Here is a 23,533-nt window from a genome sequence, read left to right as displayed (position 1 = left end):
TGCTTAGATTGTAGGTGCATTATTAGACACAAAGAAAGCTAGCTTCCTCCTCTCTGTGCTGGCTGACAGAAGTAGCTCTTTCCAGGAACCATCAGCCACTCTATTCCCCTCTCACCATTGGGTTTTTCCACTCGCCTTCTGCCCCATTGTATCAGATCTGTTCCTCAAACCGACCCTTTTCTGTGTTTTTAAACATGCACTGTGTATAGGGTGCTTTTTCTACTTTGCAACCCAGGGTGCCAAAGTCCATAAAGTTGACACAGGAAGTTGGAAACGACCTTTCTCTCACTTCTATGGATTTTTTTCAAGACTGCGATTAGCAGCTCTGGTCTTGATCTTAGTCTGGAAAAGTTGAACAATTGAAAAGGAGAGTAGGAAAGAGCAGTGTCATTTTCATAGCCCCCTCTCGCCTATGTACTTGTTTAAGGCTGTGTTTGCTCTCTTCTGAAAGGAGGCCAAAGTGGGTGGGGAGGGTGCAGAGGTTTTGTGGATACCAAGAGAGGTCATCATGGGGATTCTTTTAGCCCCATATATTTTCACTCCAATCCAGGAACAGGCTCCTGTGCATCAGAGTAGATTTCTCTAGGCACGTAATCCACCTAAAGTTAATTCAGTAGAAGCAATATACTGGGTACATAATCCTGCAATCAGCAGCACATATCCTACATGGCTCTACACAGCAGTAAATCCCAATGAGTTTCATGTGACTTACTCCCAGGTAAGAAACACAGCATTTCAGCCTACGTTTTGTTGAAAGCAATGTAAATTGGGTGTGCTCAACTCCCTGAAGGCTCATTGATTTCAAAGGGGAAGTAATTGTGATGTTTGTTTGGATCATGGCTGGCTGTATATATAGCTGGATGCATATTTTGATGGGTTTGAGGCAAACCTGTGGGCAAGGCACATGTCCTCAGGCTTCTACCAATGTGTGGAGGAGAGGTCTCTCCATATAGCTACACTTGTCAAACAAACACACTTGGCAACCCAAAAACGACCATAAAAACATTTTATTGAGTATTTAAAAGTTTGGGGGGGGCAACTTGGGGATAAATTTGAAACCACCAAGGGAATGAGTGATGCCTTGATGGTGCTTTCTTCTTTTGCATTTTAAACTACCAGTAAGAAAGTCTGCAGCAGTATTTTGGGGAAGGAAAAAAAGATTAGGGTAGAAAGTATAAAGGAAGGAAAATATAGGGTCACTGGTGAAGTTGGCTCTAAAATAATAAAACAATTAAAACAAAACAATTTGTACAGGTATCTGAATAATAATAAAAAGATAGCATTGAGTAGGGCTGGGTGATACCTGGTTTTAAACATTGTGATATATCACCAGCTAAACATCGCAATATACTGATACATCACGATGTCTGCAATATGGATGAATGCATGTAGAGGCATTGACTGGCTTCACGGTTTTTCCCGCATTGTGATTTTTGCATAGCGAACAAACACACATCATGATTCGCAATATATTGCCAGGTCAAAAATTATGAAACCAATATCACGATACAGTGGCACCCCAGGTTACAGACACTTCAGAAATAGTACCTCGGGTTAAGAACTTTGGTCAGGATGAGGACAGAAATTGAGCAGCGCAGTGCGGCGGCAGTGGGAGGCCCCATTAGCTAAAGTGGTACCTCAGGTTAAGAACAGTTTCAGGTTAAGAAAGGACCTCCAGAACAAATTAAGTTCTTAACCTGAGGTACCACTGTATAGACTTCAAAGCTGTTTTGGCTGACATATCGCCTAGCCCTAACACACATCATAATTCGCGATATATTGCCAGGTCAAAAATGATGAAACCAATATCACAATACGGACTTCAAACTGGTTTTGGATGACATATTGATATATCACCCAGCCCTACTATTGAGTTTTTGTATTGTGCTGACACAGTGCAGAAACATCACTAGTGTAGTTTTCTTAAAATCAATACAAAGTGCAGTTGGGATTGGCCCAGATGCCCCTGAACAGTCATGATAAAGTTTTAAACTAACAGAAAGAAGGCTCCCCCTGTTTTCTGCTCCAGTGATCCACGTTTCTCAACTCCTGCCAAAGGGAGATGAATCAGCTGCCTTCCAAAACACTTGATCACAGGGTCCCCACCCCCCCTTTTCGCAAACCAGTTTTTATTTCAAAAGGAATAATAAATAGTGTGTACATTGCATGCTGCAAAAGGGGAAATCAATTTGGGGGGGGAGTCACAGACATATAATATTTTGACTCCCCCACCGACAAAACGCTAAATATATCCCCCCCTTTCCCTGTTTCAGACTTTTCAAAATTCACAGGTAAAACCAACCCAAAAGGGTGTCTTGCGCAGGCCCTGCTGAAATGAAGGGACAGGTGGGGGGGAGGGGGGAGAGAAGGCGCATTGGAGTTCTCTCCCTCCAGCAATTCTGTTTGCATCAGCGGAGTCTGCGCAAGAGACGTGCAATGGCCGAGTGAGGGGAAGGGGTTGATCCCACCCTCCCGGTCAGATGCTGTGCAGCTGCGGTATATAAATGGGTCGCTGGTTCCTGAATGGTCCTCGGCATGCAGCAGAGTGTGGATCCGGCTAGCTGGAAAAGGCCTCTGGTCTTCAGGGTGTGGTGGTCCCTGCCTCCGTTCCTTTTGGTCCATCTCTTAACAGGCTCCTTCCTTCACTTCCAGCTCTGTACAGGTCTCTTTCTCTCTCTAATGCTGGCCCTTGCTTTTTTATTTTTATTTTTATTTTTTGTCTTACAGAATTCGTGCAGTCCAGTTCCTAACATCTCCCTTCCATATTCACTGGAGCTTTGTACCCAGCTTACGCTGTCGGTTCCTGCAATTTAAAAAGGAAGTGGGTTCAAATCTTATCAAGGTGCTTTTTGAGCCCTGCCCAGACTTTTGATTTCAGAGAGCAGAGGGTGCACTTTGTGTGCAGAAGGCCATAGGTTCAGTCCCCAGCACCTCCCAGCTGGAAAGACTCAAGCCTGCAACCAAGGAGTCAATAATAAAATCTAGTAACTCAAGAATGGAAGAGATTTCTATAGAACAATCACACCCACATCATACTTTTAAAGCACAATGATACTCCATAAGTCATGGCTTCCGCAAAGAATTCTGGGAGCTGTAGCTTGTTCAGGGTGTTCAGAATTGTTAGGAGAACCCCTATTCCTCAAGGAAATGTATCTCTCAGAAGGGAATAATGGTCTCCTCTCAGCAGCACCCTTCCCAACCCCAATCGTGCATGAAATCCTCACCTGGCTTCTGCTCTGGTCACTGTGTACTCGAACCATAATATATTTGGGATGAGACTGGTGTCTCTGATTAAGAAAAACTCTGATAATGGCCTGGAAGAAGTGGAAAGGTTTGGCAGAAGAAGGAGACGGGAGAGGGGGAGAAAATAAGGAGACAGAGAACAAGAATTCAGCAAACTTATTTTTTGTAAAGTCTGTTAATTCTTGTAAGTGAATCAACATAGCAAAAAACAAGGCAGATTCTGAATGAAAGCATTTGATACACTTGGGATAGTTGATGGTCTAATTACATTTTGCTTAAGAATAAAAGAACAGTCACTCAGTCCCAGGTTCCGTTCCCTCACTCTGACAAATATAAGGGATTTGCCAAATGACAGTGGTGACTTCCTTAAGGTCTAAATTCAGAGAGTGTATTAGAACCAAGCTCTGTGCCAAGAATGGTTCTGGAACACAATCCATGACCTGAGCTTCCTTACGTTGCAGGTAAACTATGGCTTACGGCTGCTTACCTGCTTTCATTTTTGTTCAGCCCCCAGATTTCCTCATGTGCCCATAGTATAGAAACCTTTGGAGGTGAAGCGATGGAGGTAACCATGGCTTGTCAATTCAGAGATCATCGAAAACAACACAGCACAAATCATGGCTGGCAACTGCACCTCCAACCATGGTTTCCAGTACTGATTGGTTTGCTGGTTGGTTGAATTTGACAAGCCATGGTTGGCAGACACCAAAACAAATATTCAACTATGGTTTGCTGTGATATTGAAACTGAGGTATTCATCGCTAAAGCAGAATCCGGATAGCAAGTGCTCAAAAATAAGCTTATTTTATTTACTCTCCTATGAGGCATCATACATGACAATTAACTCTGCACTTAGCCACCTGAGTTTCCTTCTGTACTATATTCTCCCTGACATACTGGATTTCTATGTGAAGGGACCCCAGCCCAACATACAAAGGAGCTTCTCCCACCCGCTGCCCAATAAAACTCAAAGGATTTCTGACCTGCCTTTCAATTTAGAAAGATTCCAGAGCAGCAATTTGGTCTCAGGTGGGGGGGGGGACAAATAAGGGGGACTTACCATGCAGCTATCCTTGGGAACAATGGTGTTAAGATCTCCTGTGTGAATGCAAACCAAACTATCGCCATGATGCTCCCCACAATCCCTCCATATACAACTTGGCTCCAGGAGTGGTACATCAGATAGACTCTGTGTGTGTTGCAACAGAATGAAAGCACATCAAGAAGAGAGCATACTGGACAGCTGGTTACAGCACAACCGTCATCTTTTCTCAAAAGAGGGAAGCTCACAAAGACCCTGTTTACCCCTCACCTATCCCCGCTTCCCCCCAAGGACAGCTAATTCATTGCTTGGCTATCAGGGCCACCTTCCCATCCTGGTTCATAGTTAATCATACAGCTTGATGTGGTACATGAATGAGGCCAATAGTGGCTACCACTAACCACAGTTTGCCTCCAAACTGGAACTGGAAAGTCACAGTTCAAATCACTTTGTAGACAAAACTATGGTTACTGCTAAACAGGAAGTGGAGAAGAGAGCTGGGAGCACACCAGCAGAGCAGGGGAAGACAGCACATGAGTTTGAGGAACAGCACAGATGACCAAACTATGGGATTGACTTGTGCAATCTGGGCTGGACCCAAGTTGAAGAGTTAATGGAAAAAATACATATTTTTTTATATGGTCATTTCACTGCTTACTCAAAGTGGAATTGTACTTTGGACCAGAGGCAAAAAATGGGAGTCCAGTCTTAAGCTCCTGCCCCTCTCCTTCTTCACCACGCAGAAGATAATTTGTTCTGATATTGCAATGCTGAGCATTTATCTGCCCTTCTAGCATCCACCAGTGATGGACAGCAAGAGAAAGATGCACAGCGTAGCAATGTCAGGCAAAAGGTCTACGAGATGTGCTATTGGCTTGATCCAGCAGGGCTCTTCTCATGCTAAGAGAAGAGATTAGAAATAAATATAATTTTAAAATGCCACCCACCCACCATCAAAATACCCAGCTGCATATTTACTGAAACATTTATTTGAATAAAGAGTTCTTGCATTGCTTCCAGGAACAACTGAAGCTTTTAAACCATTAATAATGAATGCATCAGTCCCAATAGCAAAACCAAGAGCTGCCCCAAGAAAGCATCCAACAAAATGGAACTGACCTACCTACTATAGGAGACGAGAAAGGCCACGGTTAAGAGGCAGAGGGAGAGGATATGTCTCCACAATAAGTCCAGGAACCTTGCATTGTTCGTTTGATGCATTCTGGGAGACAAAAATATTTAACTGAAATGACCTCTCACTAAACAAGCAAGACGTCCAAATCACAATCCAGCAAGCTCAAGCCCACATAGATACTTTAGAGCTTGCACTTTTAAAAAAGAAAAAGCTTATCACACTTCCGCCCTGTATCCTTCATTTAAAAAAACCCCCAAGGAGCCTGATACTTGATTTTATGCAACACAGAAAAAAAATCCTAAGTTTCAAGACCTGTTCACATATAAATATCTTTTATTTTTACACCTAAAATGGTACCTTAAGGTAAATGTCTAAGATCTCAATGTGTGCCTGTGCGGCAAGTGCATGCATCATACAGATATACCTTAATGTGTTTCAAGATTCTCTCACCTTTTTAAGGACTAGAAACTTTGATGGATTCCCCCCCCCCCCCAAAAAAAGTCAGCAGACTCTGTGCTTGCTGGATCAATTTCTTAAAACACTTTAATCAAAGGCAGAGCAAAAATAAAAATAAAAATAATCCACTTAAAGCTTCACAAAGATTCCCCCTGTTCATTTAAAACATACTGATTTCACACCATAAATCCAGCTTTTTGTTGCTTTTACGATGCCATTCCAACTCCCATTATCCCCAGCCAGCGAGACCAAAGGTGAGGGATGATGGAAGCTATAATCCAACAAACATCTGAAGGGCTGCAGGTTCCATATCCTTGATCTGAGAAGCAGCATTCGTGGCTGCATGCAAGAGATGGAAGGATGCCTCTAGGTAGAAGCGGCATTCCCTCACGAGAGGAAGGAGGGTGCCTCTTCTTAGATCAGGGATGGGGAACTTGCAGCTCTCCAGATATCGCCCAACTCGCATCAGCCCCTGCAGCCAGCATGGCCAGTGGTCAGGGACAAAGGGAGCCTAACCTAACTGAATGGAAAAAGGAAGAGGCCACTGTAAATGGAGCCCCCTTTTCTGAGCTCTACATAAGATTAAAAGCAAGGCTGGAACACCCTATCCACCAGCATCAAAAGAAAAAGGGATTATTCACCTTAAATAGAGGAAGAGAAAAGAGTAAATGGAGAAGAACCAGATGAACTGGGAATGGCTGGAAGGCATGGCGTACTTGGAAAAAACCGATGTGTGGATTTCTGAGGAGGAGGAAGAAGAAGCACAAATGTTAGTTGGACTGTAGGAGCATTGCTTGGCTCTCCTCCCCTGCGATCAAGAAGGGCCCAACTCCCCAAGAGTATATGTTTGGGTTAAATGTTGCCAGAGGATGTGGAGGAAGATGCTACCTCTTACCTGCTGGCTATAGAAAGCCCCAACCCCTTGAAGGAAGTGCTCTCCCAGCTGCCCCCAAAGCAGTTGAAGCGGTAAAGACGTTTTACACTAAAGCAACTTGAACAGTTAAAAATGATCAGCGGAACTGCCACAGTTACAGGCACTGCATAAGACCTATTCTGCATTTGTAAGAATTCAATCTTTTAGCGTGGCGGCGCCCACACTTTGGAACTCCCTGCCTGGAGATATCAGGCAGGCTCCTTCACTGTACTGCTTCTGGCAGCAGCTCCATTTTTGTTTAGACAAGCCTACCCAGATATTCAGAAAGTCAATGCACGTTTTGGTTTTTTTAAAAAAATGTTTTTTTACAAAAGTCTTAAATTATTATAATTTTTATGATTCTACTGTTTTATCTCTTTTTAGGCCACTTTGAGGTGTGTTTGTTAACAATACAAGTGGTGTATAAATCTTATTAAATACAGTAAATAAATGAATAAATAAAAATGTAAATATTTGGAAATAGATCCACTTTTATACTCTGTTACTACAGGGAAGATGGATGACGCACTCAATGCAATCTGATGGCAGAGAAGCAGCAGCAGCATTTCATTGTATAATAAAGTCTGCTTTGGTGATTGATGTGCTGCTATCTGCAAGCCCACACCAATGATTTTTCTCAAAGTTTCCCAGTCAGCTGGTTGTTAGCTGGCTGCTTTCATTACTGAATTTTGCTGTTGACTGTAATGTGAAAAATATAAACGTTTTTTAAAAAAGCAAAAACAAAATGTAGAGTTATTTTATCGTTCCATAAGCAAAGGCAGTGGATGACAACTGCTACCCTCATTAACAATGCCCAGGTCTGTAGTCAGTTGCGCCCTTTCCCTGCCAGCAATACTCCACCTGCACAAGGACGAGGCTCCTGGATAATATTCTTTATTAGCCAATTCACACCTTCATTGAGCAAGAGGCCCCCCAAGAAAGAGATCTGCAAAAGGACAAAAAGGGATGTGTGATTTTTGAGATCAACTGGTTGTTGCACAGAGGATAATTTGTTTATTTTGACTCTTCTAGGGATTTAGAAAGCATTATCATCCCACCTTTCCATTAAAAGCGAAAAATCAAATTCATTAGGCTACTTCTGGTTTAAAATAAGCTCTATAAGCATCATAATAGAGTCCAATACCAAATAATTTGATTAAATAACATAAAAACATTATATATAAAGTTCAGCAGCAACTGTTTTGTTGTTGTTGTTAAAAAAAATTCCTGTGAAATAGATGGGCAAATATCTTCCTGCTTTTGGGATTTCGGTGCACACCGACCTCTCTCGCTCTCCAGGCTTCAGGAAGCTATCCGCTAGCCGTGGGAGACGCAGCTCTCCCACGGCTAGCGGAGAGCTTGCCTGCACCCAGAAGCTCGGGGCGCGCTGAGCTCAGCACGCCCCAAGCTTTGGGCTTCGCGCAGCGCTCCGCTAGCCATGGGAGAGCCGCGCGACTTCGCGCAGCTCTCCCACGGCTAGCGGACAGCAGCCTGTTCTGGGGGCTGGGGTTGGGGGAAGCTCGGGCTTCCCCCGCCCCAGCCCCGCACCTGGGGGGGGAAAAATAATTTCCCCCCCTTTATTTCCCCCCAAAAAAACTAGGTATGTCCTATGGGCCGGTGCGTCCTATGGGGCGAAAAATACGGTAACTCGATTCAGAATGTTGATGTAAAGTGATCTCTGCCTTCTCAAATATTCAGCTAATGTGACTTCAAAGGGTGAACTGCATATTTCTCTAACTGCAAGTGGTTAAATTGGAAATGCAATGAATTCTAAACAATTGGTTGATTCAATTATATGATATGTGATATGCTATGATACGATTGAATGATATGAATGATTGATATGATATGATTTGTGAATATTAATTTCATTTAATATGCCCCAAAGTCCCATCAAGGTTTCTTTTGACATGTTCTCTTGGCCAATAAACAACTCCCAAAGGCATCAAATTGTTTTTAACCTTGCATCTGAGACTCACCAAGGTGGCCAATGTCCCTGGGATTCTGGAACCAGAGCGCCAACACAGGAGAAGAAACCCTCTCACCACCTGCCCAACCTTCAAAGCCAGGGGCAACTAAAGATGATGACCTCCAAAGGTGAGCAGGCACATATAGAACAGGGAGCCGTTCAGAAACCTTGTGCTCTATCCAATGTTTGTCCTATTCAAAGCAGACCCACTGGAATAAATGACTCCCAATAGCACCAGGGGTAGCTGTCAGCATTTGATTGGTTGATGGGCACTGAGAGCAAGTCCTGCTGGTGCCAAGGCACAATGAGATCCATGCTGACAGGAGTTGGGAGCTCAACCCCAAAATCTGGAGGGACAAAAGTTCCCTGTACCTGGTTTCTACAATTGTTCTTGTTATGCCTGTTCCTCACTTCTGGCCGACAGCCAGGACCAGGTCACGCATGCACGAACATGTCAGCTGGTTCTTGCTCTTATTCCGTTGGCTTGCCATGTTGCTGCAACATACGTACTGCTATCTCATTGGGTCTATTTAGACAATTGATGGTTATGGATAACTATGACTGTTCACCACTAGCTGCTATAAAGGAGCAGGTTGGTGCTCCAGGTTGAATGGCTGCCCACTGGATGGCAACATACCTATGGCTCTCTCTCTTGCACTGCTTGAACCTTTGGCCTCACTGTAAAAAACACAGGTTGAAGTTTCTTCCCTCCTCTTCCATTCCAGTCAGGCTTTAAAAAAAATTGAGGAGAGGTGTGGCTCCCAGAGCTGAGGTTTTCCCACCCCTGCCTCATAGTGTCAAAGGGTCTTTCCTCTTTCTGCTGCAATAGAACTAAAGGCATCTATCCTTCTGGAACTCATCTATGAAGACAACTCCAACAAAACAGAAAAGTGGGAGGCATTTAAAGAAACCAGTGTGCATAAGCTTACAGGTGAGCTGATATTTAAGAAGGGCATGCATAAGAAATGGAAGAAAGAGAAAATCACAAAGGAAATCCCTGATGTATACATGAGTAGCCAACAGTTGCAGGGAGAAGGTCATGTTAATCTGGAATGAGCGCAGAGGAGGGCAACCAAGATGATCAAGGCTCTAGAAACCAACTCTTATAAGGAATGGTTGAAGGAGCTGGGTATGTGTAGCCTGGGAAAGAGGAGATATGATAGCTATCTTTAAATATCTAAAGGGCTGTCCCATGAAAGATGGAGCATGCTTGTCTTCTCCTCTGGAGGGTAGGACCTGAACCAATGGATTCAAATTACAAGAAAGGACATTCCGATTAACATCAAAAAGAATTTTCTGTCAAAAGAGTCAACTGTGGAATGGACTCCCTCGGAAGGTTGTGGACTCTCCTTCCTTAGAGGTTTTAAAGCAGAAGTTGGGTGGCCATCTGTAATGGATGCTTTATTTAGATTCCAGCACGACAGGAACTGGGTCTCTTCCAACTCTACAATTCTATTATTCTATTCAGTTACTGGGCACAACTGACAAGGTATTGTCAATACCACCTCTTTCCCTAGAGAGCCTCTAGGGTATTGAGATTGCCAGAGGAGGCCCTCTTGGTAGTTCCTCCACCCTTTTGGCAGCCCAGGAGAGGCCCTTGTCTGTGGCAGCCCCTAAATTGTGGAACTCCTTCCCTGCAGAGGTGCTTCTGGCACCGTCACAATACAGTTTCTGTTACATGCTGAAGGTGAGCCTCTTCAACGTGGCCTTTGACAAGAGGCATATTTTAAGGACCCACCCTATTTCTGTGCCTGTAATTTTGTTTTAAACTGTTTTTCATTCCAAATGTTAAACTGCTGCAACCCATCTTGGGACCTGATGGTGACAGTCAGGTAAGAAATTGAATTAATAATAGTTATAATTACAGATGTAAGAGAAAGGAAAGTCATGGGATGGTCAAGGTGAAGGGAGTGATGGGGACAATTTCAGGAAAGGGGAAACGAGAGAAAGGAAAGCAGATGCTACCAGGCCCCAGCAGGAGATGTGAGTTCAGGAACACAAAAGGCTAGACCCAGATTTGGGGAGGGGGGCAGAGAAGCAGGAGCAGGACTCACCGTGTGAAGCTCTCTCTTGAAAACGATGAGTGTGATGAATCCGAATATGATGAAAATTGGGCTCAGGCTTGCTTGGGCGAGAATAAATCCGGTGAAGTCACCTGGGGTAGTAGACAAAAAGAGATAAAACTTGCCCAAAAGGTAATCTTGCCTGGCTGTAAAGGTTGGGGGTTTTTTTACTTTCAAGTACGTGTGCAACTTATGGAACTAACCACAAGCAGGTGTGCTACAGGCCACTAAGTTTAACCGTCTTTAGACAACTATGTAATAGGAGTTGTGCTTTGAGGGGAGAAAGGCCCAAGGACCCTGGACTTGAACTAAGGGGGACTTGAGTTCAAATCCCCACACAAGACTTGAAGCTTCTTTGGTGACTTTGCACCAGTGCTGCATTCCCTCCACCCTGACCTACCTCACAGGGATGCTGCGAGGATTAAAAACTTAGTAACACTGTACTTTATGAATAAGGCAATTAAAAAAGAGCGAGAGAGAACAAAAGAGAGGGAGCCCTAATGAACAGGTTCCTTCCAACTCCAGAGGAAACTATGAGGTTTACCGCAGCAGCATAGTCTAAATATGAAAAACAGAGCCTATAGATGAACAGCACCCAAACCACATCCTTCTTACCCAGACACCCGGCTGCCACCATTTCCTGTTGGATGTCTGCTTGTGGCAAAACCTTTGGTTGCATGATAACTTGGTACAGGATATCAGTTGCTTTAAAGGGCAATGATCTCAGGGTCATCAGTACAAAGCTTTCCATTCACAGAGGAACATAAGGCTGCCGGTTTGAAACTCGCCCTGGCAAAAGGCTTTTGGGGAGGCCCTGAAAGCCGTCCTCTCCCCCTTCCCATCCTCAGCCTCCCTCCACCTTGTCACCTGCTTGCTACATTAAAACTGTAAAGCTGGCCTGCCTTACAGGGCTGTTGTAAAGATATGGAAGCTTGGCCAACACATGAAGATTGCTGTAGCTGCATTCTTATACACCAGTAATGAGGAATCTATTACCCTCCAGATGATGGTGGACTACAACTCCCAACATCCCCAACTGTTGGCCATTGCTGGCTGGGGCTGGTGTGAATTGGGAGTTGAATGACATCTGGAGTGCCAAATTTTCTGCACCTCTGAGATATACTCATACAAGTACCTGGAAGTTAGGTCCACCTAAACTCAATGGGAACTACTTTTGAGTAGAAACACCTCTTAAATGCATCAAAGGAATAGAGGAAGCTGTCTAGTACAGCATGAGACCATTGGTCCATCTTGTCCAGTATTGTGTTAACCAGAGCTTTCCAAACTGTGTGTTGTGACACGTTAGTGTGTTGCCAGCAGTGTGTAGGTATCTCACGTGAACGCTCCCCGTGCTCCTCCTGGGGCTGGAAAGGGGTTAGTTTAACCTCCGGTTTGCTAGTAAAACTGAATTACTGTGTTGCGAGATTATGCATGTCTAAAAAGTGTGGCACCAACATGAAACGTCTGGAAAGCTCTGGTCTAAACCATAGGGATGGGGAGTCTTTTTCAGTTTGAATGACACATTCTCTTCTGTGCAACCTTCTGAGGGCCATATTCCAGCGTTGGGCGGGGCCAGAGGCAAAAGTGGGTGGAGCAATGAAAGTGAATTTTACCTAGTCAGGGAATTGGGCTCCAATGACATATGGAGAGCCACAGATGTTCCCCATCCCTCTCCTAGAGAATAATCTAATTTAGCATGTTTTATTTTATCAGCATTTGGTAAACAAAACTAAAAACTTTGAAATTTGCCAAGCCTGGCCTGATGTTTCATTTGCAAACATCTGTTTGTTGCTACTAATGAACAAATGACAAGAAAGGAGATTCCTAAACATTAAGAAGAACTTTCTGACAGTAAGATCTGTTTGACAGGTGTTGGACGTCTTCACTGGAAGTTTTTAAGCAGAGGTGAGACGGCCATCTATCACAGATGCTTTAGTTGAGATTTCTGCATTGCATGGGGTTGGACCAGATGACCCTCAGGGTCCCTTTCAACTCTATTCTATGAGCTTATGAGTTGTAAGACAAAAATCTAAAGGGTTCCAGGTTGGCCAAGGATGGAAAAATTTTGGGGAAATTGCCTAGTGCTTTATTTCTCCCCAGAAAGTATTGTTTTCGTACATTCATAGAATCACAGAACTGTAGAACTGAAAGTACCTCAACGGGTCATCTGGCAGAACTGTCAGAAAGTTATTCCTGATGTTTAGTTGGAATCTCCTTTCTTGTAACTTGAAGCCATTGGCCCATCATCCCCAGCCAGCACAGCCATTCTCCCAGCAGCAGTCTTATAATATGGAGGGCACCTGGTTGGTAAAGGCTGACCCAGGAAGATACTCACATTACAGTTTTGATAGCTTACCATTCAACTAATGGGAGCCTGGGGCTGATGTGAGTTGTTGTCCAAAGCACGGGGGGGGGGGCTGTCCAACTGCACGAGACTTTCTAACGGCCACCCTCTCACCTCTGCTTTTTTAAAAATTTGTGAGGAGTGGTCCAAGTTTGAACATCAGCAGGAAACAGACTAGAAGGGAATCCCAGGCATGTCATCAAATGCATTGTGGACTCAAATAAAGTAATTTGATATTTTAAGGATATCTATTACATCATGCTCTCTGTCTGAAACATTTGGAGAGGTGCTGCCAGTAAGTGTAGACAATACTGAGCTAGATGGACCAATGGTCTGACACGGTATATGGCAACTTCCTATGTCCCTGTTTATATTCCTATGCCCCCCTCTGACACACAAAAATCCCTTTTATCCATAATCATCAGGATACTTTTATTTCTAGGGGAAGAGACATATCTATATCTTAAAACTCATGCTTTGCATGCAGAAGGTCCTAGGTTCAATATTCAACAGCATCTCAATATTCAACAGAGAGACTGTTTGAAACCCTGGAGAGCCACTGCCAGTCAGTGCAGGTAATACAAAGCTGGATCCAAAGCTAGATGGACCAATGATCTTTATTTTGTTTTCATGGATCATGCCTGTCTACTCTAGGGGCTCTAGAATGTACAACAGGCCGTGGGTCTTACAGAGCTAGCTAAAAATGTTTTCAGCACCAGAACCAGACAACAGGCATGGGATCGAGAGGGTTTTCATTTGCCCATGCAGCAGCATAAACAGAACATGAGTCTCAGTGAAAACACACAGACACACACCATAATTTCCGTACAAGGAAGCTGGCGCAGATGGCTCCGCAGCAGGGACCAATTAATTTAGCGAGCCAGAGCAGAAGATTCATGCTGCAGCTCCAGGATACAACAGGTGGCCTACAGGCAGACTCTGGCCCCAAGAAACACTCCTAAGGTCTCTGCTTGCTAATTGCTATCCTGGGGGATGACCCCATAGATGCCTCCTCCTGCCCTTAGGTGTTTGCATAATGCAGAACCTATGTACACATATATGGACAAACATGGGGTCAATGCTTCCCATCTACAAAGTGCATACTGAGCGCAGAACACAACATCAAAAAAACATAGGTTTTTGTTAACACTAGGGACAAGTTTCTATCCCTTAGGACAATAATTATGCCTAAATATAGCAAATGAAGCTGGTTTGCACAGTACAGTAAGCTGTGGCTTGGTGCTACATCTGAGAAGATGAATTGTGGTTTGGGATGCTGTTACACCCTCAGAACCTGCTGTTTGGGATGGGCCTCTGGGGGTTCTCAGGGAAGGTGGCTAGAGAGGGGAACCATGTAAGCCATATCATGGTTTGGACACATGCCATGAATTAAAAGCACATTTGCTTTTTCTCCAATGAATCCCAGGAACTGTAGTTTGTAAAGAGTGCTGGGAACTGTAGCTTTGTGGGAGGGTAAGCTAAATTTCCCAGGACTCTTTTTGGGGGTGGGGGAGATGGTGTACGGTATGTACGCAGTCTAAATGAATCTTACCACAGATTGTGATCTGGTGCTTGATTTGAAGAATTCCACTGTAAGCCACTTCTTAGCCTTTGTTAACCTGCTGACTTCCAGAAGATTTGCACTGGATGGGCTTTTGGTCTCATCCAGCACGGTTCTTCTTACATTCTTATATTCTTTAGTTGCTGGCTAGGGCTGATGGAAGTCCAAAATATCTAGATGGCACCATGTTGGTGAAGGCAGTCTAAACCTCTCACCTTCAGAGCTCCCCAGAGACCTCCAAGAGACCCCTCCTCTCTGGAGAGGCTTTAGAAATGTCAGCAGGTGTACTTACTCTCAAGGCTCTCCACTGGCATGAGAGCTGGAACCTTGGGTGAAAGTTAAGATACTTAAGCCACAAAATTCAATGCCACTTCTGTTACTTAAATTTAAGATTGTTCAAAAATAATAATAATTAATGCTATTAAACTCATTTGCTTGTGTTCTTTTTTCAGATGTCAGGATTTTTCATCTTTTACAAACCATTCATTTTTTTCATATTTTTTTTGACTGACTGAAAGTACAACGAGCTCTGATGGAACTGGCTGAGGTAACATCTTAATGAGGGGGAGGGTTGCAAAAAAAAAATAATTTAATAACCTCTAGGCTGGATTACTGCAACACATTACACATAGGGCTGCCTCTGAAGATGGTTTGGAAGTTTAAGCTGGTGCAGAATTCAGCAGCCAAGTTGCTCAGTGGGGCAAGATGGTTTGAGCATATTACACTGATCCTGACCTGACTGCACTGGCTGACGTATAAAAGTCTTAAACAGCTCAGGACTGCAATACTTCAAGGACCGCCTCTCCCCCTATAAACTGTCAAAGACTCTGCGTTCATCATTTGAGGCCCTTCTTCATGTGAGGGTAGAAAGATGAGAATTGGCCTTTTCTGCAGTGGCTCCCATTTTCTGGAATGCTCTTCCCAGGGAGGCTTGACTGGTGCCTTCATTAGGCATAGATTTGGTGTAGAAAGTACAAAGTCAGTTTTTCATCATCCTGACTCGGCTTCAATCAGTTCATCAGCATCTGAACTCTGATGTGCTTAAAGAGGGGTCTGGCTTTCCCAGGCATGTAGCTCAGTGGCCAAGGGATGGAGCTGTCAACTAAGAATTTATTCAGCTACAAATTCCATAGACAGCCTTAAAATGAACCCCTCCCTTCTCCCTTAATCCTAATCCTTGTGTGTCTTAAAGCTGATTTCCCTTACAAGGCAGCTGTTTATGATTGCTAATATAGGCAAAGAGTTTGGGTGGTGTAAAGCAGGGGTGGTTAAAACCTGTGGTCATCCAGCTGTTAGTGGACTACAACTCCCATCATGCTTGGACCACTGGCCATGCTGACTAAGGGGCAGATGAGAGTTGGAGTGCAACAACAACCTGAGAGCCACAAGTTCTCCACCCCAGCCTAAGAAGTGGCATTATTTCCCGTTTTATGGGGAATGACTCTTCTAACACAACGTAAGAGTCGGTTCGATCAGGCCAATGGCCTAGCAAGTCTAGCAACCTGTTCTCATAGTGTCTGTGGGACACCTGGAAAAAGGATTCGAGCACTCTCCCTTCCTGTGGTTTCTCTATCCACTTTCTCCATGCTATGCATAATTTTATAAACTTCTTTCATGTCTCCTCTTACTCAACTTTTTAGTTTAATATCTTAATAGAGGAGTCACTTGATCATTTTGGTAGCCCTTTTCTGAGGCAAGGCAACCAGGACCAGAACTGTACATAAGAGGCTTATTCCATCTCTTAAACACAGTAGGGAATTCTGCTTCTTAACTCAGGAGTGAGGAACCTGTGACCCTCCAAATGATGTGAAATTCCAACCCCCATTATCCCTAGACTGACTGTTGCATTAGCTGGGGCTGGTGGAAGGTGGGAGTCCAACAATATTTGGAGGGTCATGGACTCACCATCACTGACCTACCTGAATAAAAGGCAGGTTCCATTTCAAACTTTGCCAGCCTGGTGCCTCAGAACTTTAAAACACCACAGACATGCTGTGTGTTCACTATTTTCATTGACCTATTCTTTGAATTAGAAATAGTATCAAAGAAACCAGAAGCTCTCCAGATACAGTTACCAGCTTCTCTTACTCTCACGTGCACTAGCATTCAAGGAGGAAACAAGCAGATGTGGCCAAGCACATGCCATATTACTTCCACTCACAAAAAGGCTTGTAATTGGATCTTGGTGCAAATCTGGCCTTAAGCCATTTTTCACTTTGATCCAGGAAAAGAATTTTTTTGGGGGTTAACTGGATCACTTGTTGGGTCGCCACTCATATAAATCAGAATGCCTTTCAGAGCACAGATGCTATATATCCATGCTGCATGACTCTTAAGTGGGTGTGAATGCAAAATGCACTGGATGTGGTGTGGGAGGCATATCCTAAGGATGTACGCAAAAAAAAAAGTTTGGATCAGCTGTGCTCATCCAATTCATTCTGTAGTCCTTGGTGCAGCAAATAGCATGAAAACCTGCTTACCTATGTGGCTCTCCTTACTCAGACTGGGGTAAATCTGCAGCTGATCAATCTGTTCATTAGAGATATGGGATCAAGGGATGGCTGGCAGCAACTGTCATTTCTGACCATTGGCAATGCTGGCTGGCATTGATGAGAACCCTGCTAAATATTGCCGGCGCCCATCTAGTCCAACATCCTGTTTTCACAGTGGCCAAACAGATGCCCCATGGGAATGCCATAAGCACAACCACAACTCACCCTTCTTGCAGTTTCCATTAAGAAGCATTCAGCAGCTTACTGGCTCCCACTGGCGTTATATACCCTGGGTTAGAAATATGAAGAGGATGCTGCCTATGATCATTTACTTCCATTTTCTTTGTATATAAGGAACAGCCCGATATCTCACCTGCTTTTAGGAAGTGGCCTCAACCAAGGCATTAACATTGGTCCAACTAGTTCACTATGGCTTACACAAGCTGGCAGCATGTCATCACAGCATCCCCAGGGTGGGATTGAACCTGGGACCTTCTGCATGCAAAGCAGCTGCTCTACTGCCGAACTATGCTTTTCAGAGTACATAAGGTGCGGCTTTGGAGATTTTTATCTCCTGCCCTGTCTTCCAGCATGCAATCTTTATAAAAACTGAATCCAATAATTCCATTAGTTAATGGATGTGTGTGCGTGTGAGTGCGTGGGGGAATCAAAGGATGAGTTTGGGCTGGCCTGAAAGCCATACATTCTCTCACTCAGAAGCTCTGCCTCTCCCCACCCCCGTGCCAAAATCATGGGAATTGAGTGGGCTTTCTCAGCAGCACGCACACAACTCTAGAATACTCCTCTACAGTCAGCTTGCCAGGCGGAAAGAAATCCCAGTTTAATGCAGGAAGCACAAGGTAAGGGAGCCAAGTATCAGAAAGAGAGATAAATAATACATGTGATTTCCCCCCCCCCCCCATTACCACAATGCGTCTAACTCCCACAGTGCTTAGTGTCTGGAAATGAAAAAAACAAGAATACCAAGTTGCAGGTCTGCCTGGAAATACCACACCCTAGTATGGAAGCCTGGACACAAAGAGACCTCTTTTGGTTGGTTACTCGGGGGAAATGCACTCCAAACCTTCTCAGAAGCACTTTCCACTATTTTAGGGTTGGGCTCTGGCACTTAAGAGAGCAAATGGCAGCACTGTGTCATGTCAGAATTTAAAGCCCTGAGTTACTGAAATATTCAGAGTTCAAATGAATAAATAAATAGGCCACAGGCTAGCAAGGTTGGAAGATCCAGTTACAAACGTACAAGCTGATCCTAACTCTGCCACCCAATGATCTTCTACTGCTCTCTTAAAAACCCTCCCATCCTACATTGCTGTTCCCTATGCCTGGAACTCACTCCCAGAATGCCTCCCTCCTCCTCCTTCTCAAAGTCACCTCTTCCCTAAGCTGAGACAACACACACATAGTCTAAGTCAGGTGTGAGGAACCTGTGGCCCTCCAGATGCTACTGAACGAAATTCTCATAATCCCTGGCATTGGCGGCTGGTGCTGATGGGAACTTTAGTAAGGCAACATCTGGAGATGCAAAGCTTCCCCTGGCATTCCCCTCCATTCACTCCCATCTGTCCTTTGGTACATTTTGCTGGTACATGTAAAGTGGAAGTTTAGACTGCAAGTGGCTTGGGGCAGGGATTCCTCCCCCTACCCCTTGGTGTGTATGATGCAGATTTCTTACTGGTCATCCTGTCATTTTGTTACTTTAAAGCAGTTGAATTTAACCCTTTCCCTTCACTTTAAAAAATATGCTATCATGCCCCCATTGTGGTGGTGGTGGTGATACAGTTGCCTGTATTTTTATTTTGCTCATCAGGATGAATAGCAGTTTTTTTGTGAGGAGGGGATTTAGATCAAGGAAACTAACTAACACATTCCTTTCATCATCCCAGTTCTGATCAAAATCAGAACATTCTGTAGCTGCTTTTAAAGTTTAAAAATTAAATGCCAGGCAAGAGATGGATCACAGAACTTGTAAAGCAGAAACATTTTAGGCTTTGTTTTGAAAAGCGACATGCACACTAATACAGCCATATAAATTATTCCTTAAACAAGTCTCCTGAAATCAGCAGGACAATCCCAATAAAATGTACAGTCAAATGAAGCTTTACAGATACATTACAAAATCAGTGGGGAGTCTCCTTTGCATGCAGAAGGTCCCAAGTTCAATCCTCAGCAGTATTCCCAGGTAGGGCTGTGAAAGATTCCTTGCCTGAAATCCTGGAGAGTAGCTTCTAGTCAGTATAGACCAGCATTTCTCAACCCTGGGTCCTCAGTTGGACTACAACTCCCATCTTCCCTAGCTAGTAGAACTAGTGGTTAGGGATGATGAGTGTTGTTAGTCCAACAACATCTGGGAACCCATGGTTGAGAAAGGGTGGTATAGACAATACTAGACCAATGATTTGACTCAGTATAAGGTAGCTCCCTATGTTCCTATTCAAGTGCTCTCTAGAGACATCCAGGTGTTCATAGCAGTGGTTAAGAGTGTTGGGATCTCACTGGGTGACCGTGGGCCAGTCATTATCTTTCAGTCAAACGACAACAATGCAGAGTTGTTCTGAGGGCAAAATTGATAGGATGGAAAAGATTCATGTATGCTGTCTTGAGTTCCTTGAAAAAGATATGTGGAAAAAATGTAAACAAAACAAAACACCAAACCCTAATCATTGGTGTAGCTAGCCACTTGGGCACCTGGTATGGTGCATGCGTCCTGCAGCCAGGGTTGGGGCGATCTGCCCATGGAAGTAGGGCAAGCTGCACGGAGTCTCTCCACCACCTTCCCCTCAGCTGTATGGCGGCTGAGGGAGAGGCAGTGGGCAGATGTAAGCCCCACGCTGCCTGAAGCTGCCATTTCAGGCAGTGTGGAGACTGCAGGCACCCAAGCCACCATGTCACTCCCAGAAGAAACGTGTCACTTGGGCATGCTGCAGGCCCCGTGGTTAGTGCCAGCCCATGTTTCATTAAGTTTCTTGACTGAACTAAAAAGTTTCGTGAGTCCTTTCTTTATCTCATATTTCTGTCACCCCCCTCAGTGATGACACCCGGGGCGGCCTGCACCCACTGCGACCCCCTTCCTCAGCCACTGACCCTAATACAATTTTGCACCATTAGGGTTTATCCTGTTGATCATTTAGAAACCCATTATTCAGAGATAGTTTGCTTCTAAATGCCAATGGCTGCACGGTCACATGATGGGAGGCATCATGCCTGCAAGCTTCCTAGAAAAAAAGCATAACAGAGCACATGCTTAGCATGCAGACAATTCCAGGTATGAGCCCTCTTTCAAAATCAGGAGAGGTTCCTCAACTCAGTATGAGCAATATACTGAGCTAGATGGATCAAGGGTCTGACTCTGAATAACACAGCTTTGCATGTTATTTGGAAGGGACACAACTCAGTAGCAGAGCACATCTTTAGCATGCAGAAGGTGCCAGGTTCCCACATGCAGCACCTTTAGTTAGTGCTGGGAGAAGAGTCCCTGGCTGAAACCCTCAAAAACTTCTCCTAGTCAGTGTAGACAGTTCTGAGCTAGACAAGACAATGATCTGAGTTATTATTTCAATCACCCCTTTGGACCAGATTCAACTACTCTGTTCTGCTCCTCCAGTGTTTCTCAAACTTTTTTCTCTGGGTCATACTTTCAGAATAAAAATTTGCTTGTGCTACACCAATATTTTTATTGATAAGAAATACATTGGAAAACAAAAAGAAACGAGTCCTAGCAATGCTTGATTAAAACATACAACACAACTACTTTATAATTTGATTGTGGGACATCCAGAAAGTATTATAAAATGCAACTACATAAGAACAGAAATAATTCCCAAAATATAATTATAAACAAGCCTTTTAATATGTACCTTACATATTTATACAAATTCAATGAGAGGTACGAGCTTGCTTTTGCCAAGTAATCTCATTTATATTATGTCTAATTTGAGACAAATAAACTCTCATCTCATCAACATAAAGAAACCTTTCTCTTTTCTGCTGTTTCTTATCTGTCAGTTGAAAATCCCCGTTCACAACAATATGTTGTGGAAAATGGTAGATGAATAGCCAATGCTCTTGGAAAGAGGCATGGATACTGTCTCTGGTTGTATATCTAAAAAAACATTTTGATGCTATATTATACGATACTATACTTAAATATTCTACACTGAAATGCTTAAATGTTTATTTGATTGTCATTGAATCTTCCTGCCACACTTGCCACCCTCTCCTGTCACACCAGTATGGCACGCCACACCCTTTAAGAACTACTGCACTAGTGGAAATCAGTGCAAGGACTCTTGCTAGCTAGGTTCCCCCTCCTCTGCACCTCCCCCTGCATTGTGAAAACAATCACCTTAGCATTGTGTTGAATCCCACCCTTTATTTAAAAGCACAAAGACTATAATCTTATTTTATTTCGGAGGAAGGGCATTTGGCTCAGTGGTAGGAGCACCTGCTTTGCATGTGTAAGGTCTTGGCTTCAATCCTTAACAGCATCTCAAAGTAGTGTTCGGGAAAATACATTTCTGCCCCCCTCCACACCTGAAACACTGTAGAGCTGCTGCCCGTCAGTGTGGACAGCACTGCCCTAGAAAGAACAAAGGTCTGGCCCAATATTAGGCAGCGTTCTGTGTTCCAAGTGTGTTAGGAAAAGGATCTCTCCAGGAATGGGTCTGTGATCCTGCAAAAGTAGCATCTGGTAACTGGTGTGACAAAGAGGCATGTCAAAAGAAAACTTAACTCCAATAAAACAGAATAGATCTAGATGGAACCGGCCAGGAAGAGGCAGGTGCCAATAGGGGATCGGAAGCGGGACCATAATAAATACAATAAATGTAAAGGTGATTTCCCCCCCTCCCCCAAACTCTGCACTTTTGGGACGAGAAATCCAAAGCAGAAAGGGTGCCGCGCATGCGCACTGCAGCCTCCGAAGTACACTATCTCGCAAAGAGCGGCAGCCGAAGCGCGCATGCGCCGCCGCCCGGCTTCACAGCGCTGCTAGTCAATGGCTCACTATTTGGCAGCTCCCACCCGATCCCCTCAGGAACTCCCCGAAGCCCAAACCTCGCCTTTTTTCACGGATATGAATTGGGCGTAGGGCGAAAGGCCCACCCACAGCTGAGAGAAGAAAACAGGCTCCGCGAAGCGCCGGAGGCTGGAGGCTTTACCTTCTGGGTACTCGACGTGAGTGAGGGAAACCGACTTCCACGGAACAGAGACCGAGCACTCTCCTACCGCGGCCATCTTACCCAGATACCGGGCCGGGCCGCCACAACCAATCGGGCGGCACACACGGGGCGGGGCGGCAAATGGGAGTGGGCTGAGGGGGAGACGCGCACGGCCAATAGCCGTGCCCCGCAGGTGAGGCACTGGCCAATCCGCGGGCACCGCAACGTACAGCAGCCCCGCCCACCCCGCTCTGAAGCGCGAGAACGAGTTGGGGAGGGGGAACTTCCACAAGTCCAATCCTCGGCGGGGCCCAGGTAGAAGAGATGGCCAATGGCAGAGGAAGCGGGGGCGTGGCGGCGCCCGGGGATTGGCTGGCCCTTCTCGCCAATCCTCTCTCCGACTCCTCCCCCGTCTGAGCCAATCAGGTCTTAGAGGGTGGATGGCGGGCTAGAGAGCGACTTGAGTGAGTGAGGTGTATTGTGGGTATTATCGTTACTCAAAAGGGGGGGGGGCTTCTCCACCGTACAACTAAGGGGCGCTAAAGGAATGGAGCTGAGACAGAGTTCTCCACCCTGACAGGGTTTGAAGGGGGGGGCGGTCTTCTGCAACTGGGTTGCCACCTTTGTTCTCGCAAAATACTGGGGGGGGGGGCTGTTGGGGGGCGATTTTTTTCCATCTGGCACTGAAGTGGCTTCAAAGCAACCCATTACAGTTTAATGCAGCCTAACAGGATGGCCTCTCTGGAATTTGTCGCGTACAACACAGACCAATGTTAGAATAGAAACCGAGATATAAAAGCTAGGAGCTAAATGGCACTTAAAGCCAGGTTGTGGGCGCAACAACGGAATGTCTAGACGTCCTTTTTAATAGCAAGACTACAAAGCTGAAAATGAATGAACTGCAGCTAAAATATGTTCATTTTTCACATGGTCTACTCTAGTCCTTCCCCTGCCCACCCTCCTAATATTCTTAAGAGGGTCTCTTCAGTCTTCAGAGAGTAGATGGAAGTGGGGAGGCAGAACAAGGTCCTCCTTCCTTCCACTGCAGTTTTAATCTGAAATCTTTGGTACTGCGCTCAGAGCTCAGAAACTGCTCACACTAATGAAATACCTGTCACAAAAAGTGCCTAAAACAGTT

The 23,533-nt window shown here is 44.7% G+C and overlaps 1 protein-coding gene across 2 annotated transcripts; it reads right to left on the bottom strand.

The window, feature by feature from the left end:
- Nucleotides 1-992: 992 nt before the first annotated feature.
- Nucleotides 993-22,640, bottom strand: DOLPP1 (dolichyldiphosphatase 1). Of its 2 annotated transcripts, XM_053374791.1 has the most exons (9): nucleotides 22,396-22,518; nucleotides 17,444-17,507; nucleotides 10,813-10,913; nucleotides 7,651-7,735; nucleotides 6,518-6,617; nucleotides 5,409-5,507; nucleotides 4,304-4,432; nucleotides 3,225-3,314; nucleotides 993-2,803 (listed from the first exon to the last, which is right to left on the bottom strand). In XM_053374791.1, the coding sequence occupies exons 2-9, from the start codon at nucleotides 17,469-17,471 to the stop codon at nucleotides 2,767-2,769; spliced, it is 669 nt and encodes a 222-aa protein (XP_053230766.1). In that variant the 5' UTR covers nucleotides 17,472-17,507; nucleotides 22,396-22,518; the 3' UTR covers nucleotides 993-2,766. The 2 variants fall into 2 exon arrangements, with proteins under 2 accessions (XP_053230766.1, XP_053230765.1); XM_053374790.1 differs by lacking the exon at nucleotides 17,444-17,507 and having other exon boundaries at nucleotides 22,396-22,640.
- Between the last annotated feature and the right edge of the window lie 893 nt (nucleotides 22,641-23,533).

Source organism: Podarcis raffonei, chromosome Z (assembly GCF_027172205.1).
Source record: "Podarcis raffonei isolate rPodRaf1 chromosome Z, rPodRaf1.pri, whole genome shotgun sequence".
Taxonomy (NCBI): Eukaryota; Metazoa; Chordata; class Lepidosauria; order Squamata; family Lacertidae; genus Podarcis; species Podarcis raffonei.
This window is presented reverse-complemented; position numbering and strand designations above follow the sequence as displayed.